This window comes from Dacryopinax primogenitus (assembly GCF_000292625.1).
Source record: "Dacryopinax primogenitus strain DJM-731 SS1 chromosome Unknown DACRYscaffold_10, whole genome shotgun sequence".
In the NCBI taxonomy this organism is placed as follows: domain Eukaryota; kingdom Fungi; phylum Basidiomycota; class Dacrymycetes; order Dacrymycetales; family Dacrymycetaceae; genus Dacryopinax; species Dacryopinax primogenitus.
The window spans coordinates 869,025-871,278 of NW_024467207.1; the positions used below are offsets into that span (position 1 = coordinate 869,025).

A 2,254-nucleotide genomic window follows, 5' to 3' on the forward strand; every position below is an offset into this window, starting at 1 on the left:
CACAATGGCCCCTGGCCATAGTAACATCCTACCCTGCTGGTGGATGCATCTACTATGACAAAGATGGGGATCCCATTTTTGGGATTGATAGGCTTCAGCACCAGGTAGTCTGTAGCCAGGAAAAGAATCTTCTTGAAACAAGTTTCATGCATAGGAGTTACATCATAACTCCTATTTTGGTGTGTCAACAAGGACAACAGCCCAGTGTATTTAGCTACATCTGGGAAATATGGTGCCAGATAGGTCACCATGCTGAGGAAGCACTGCATTCCTTGGGCATCCTTCGGGAACTTTGCATTCTGGATGACGGACATCTTGTCATCATCTGCGTAGACACCCTCATCCATGATCTTGTGTCCAAGACACTCAATCCTGGGAGACAGCAAGTCAACCTTGTCTGCAGACAAGTAAAGCTTCTCTTTTCTTAGGATATCAAAAACTATCCTAAGATTCACAGTGGCTTCACTTAAAGTGGGGCCAATGACAAAAATGTCATCAAGGTAGCAAACTACCTTTCGCATCCAGTGCTCATGCAGGATGTGCATCATCATGTGTTGGAATGACACAGGGAGATTGCAATCCCCTTGTTGGCCAACTTGGCTAACAAACAATCCAAATGGATTTTGAAATGCAGTTTTCCAGACATTGTCTGGGTGCACTTGAAGCATTTCAAACATGTTTTGAAGATCTAATTTAGATCTGAATGGGTGTTGGGCCACCCATCTATGGATCTCATCCTGATCTGGCATCAGTGTAATGTCCTTCACCATGTTCAAGTTTCTCTCTCAACAGTTGACAGTCATTCTAAGTCAACCATTCTGTTTCAGAATACACAGCATGGGCAATGCTTGCTGTGTTTGGGCTGATACCCACCAATTGGCAGCAATGTACCACCAAGTCTTCTCATGAAGCTCATCCCTGAGTACCTCAGGGCAGGCAGGACAACAAGTCCTATACTGTTTTTTATTATCAATTAGATTGATGTAATGATTAACCTCCCTCAAAGGAGGGAGCTGTTGTGGGATCTCACCCATGAGATTCTTAATGTCCTTGATAAGAGTTTCTCTTATCTTTTGTAACATTTCTTCCCCATAGGAAGATAGTGTTTCCCTAGTACCCTTCAGGGCCTGGGGGGTGGATGCTTGTGCTGCGAGCACATGCTTGACCCCAATGTGGTTGGGGTGTTTGACTTCTTTTCTGGAAGCCAGCTTTGTCTTTGGGATGCTGTCCTGTATTCCTATGGATAATGCCTCTCCCAAGGCTATCCATTTCCCCATAGGGCCTCCAAAACGGAGACCTTTTCTACCAAGATCTAACAAGATCTCAAACTTCTTACTGAAAGGCATACCAAGGATCACTTGGTATTTGTCAGTATTGACAACATCAAAGTAGTGTTCCACTACTCTGTCACCAATGTCAATCTTGGCATTAACACTGTACTGAATCACAGTATGACTGCCCCTACTCATCTGTTGTAGGGCAACTGGATTATCCAGTTTAATATATTCCAAGCCATGGGCTTGGATGAAGTCAGCAGAGATTGTATCAATCTCCACACCACTGTCCAGCAGGGCAAATGCAGGGTGCCCAGCGATGCTAATATAGCATTCGATGGGGGATGATGTGGCACTGTCCTGAAGAGGTTGCTCTCTTCCTAGACAGACGGTGCCATCCCTTTGCCAGATCTCTGGTTTTACATCCTTCACAGCTGCAAACTTAGTATGAGCAGATACTGCTCATACCACCGGTAAGCCAACAGGCTTAATTGACATAACCCGCATGTTAGCGGGTATGATGTTCTCTGCTGGGACATCTTCAACATCTTCAATGTTGGCAGACTCATGTATTGGAGGATGATCAAACTCTTCATCCTCCAGGTCATAGTCACCTGTATCATCCTCAGGATGAAGATCATTGGGTTCATCATCTAGACGAGGTCCCATCAACATGGCATGTATGCCATCATCCTTGAGGATGTATTCCAAACCCCCAATCATTTTGGGTGCTGCGAGATGCACACCTCTTTATTGAGGGCAAGTATTTGCCCAATGACCAGACTTGTCACAAATGTAACAAGTCAGGCCTCCCCCAGACTGCAGTTGTTTTGACTTATTGTCAATGGGACAAACATTGTCCCTTTTGACTCCCCCAGATATACCAGGGGTTGGAGGTCTCCTCCCGTAGTTTATGGGATATGTCTCTTTCTTGGGAGTTACTCCCTTCTCCATGGGAGCCCCTCTAGAGGGGGCCAGCT

The 2,254-nt window shown here is 45.4% G+C and overlaps 1 protein-coding gene across 1 annotated transcript; it reads right to left on the bottom strand.

The window, feature by feature from the left end:
• Positions 1-254: 254 nt before the first annotated feature.
• DACRYDRAFT_52840 (uncharacterized protein) lies at positions 255-521 on the bottom strand (the record flags this gene model as incomplete). The annotated part of the gene is made up of 1 exon (XM_040775132.1): positions 255-521. A coding segment is annotated over one exon (267 nt), but the record flags the coding sequence as incomplete, so codon positions are not given.
• Between the last annotated feature and the right edge of the window lie 1,733 nt (positions 522-2,254).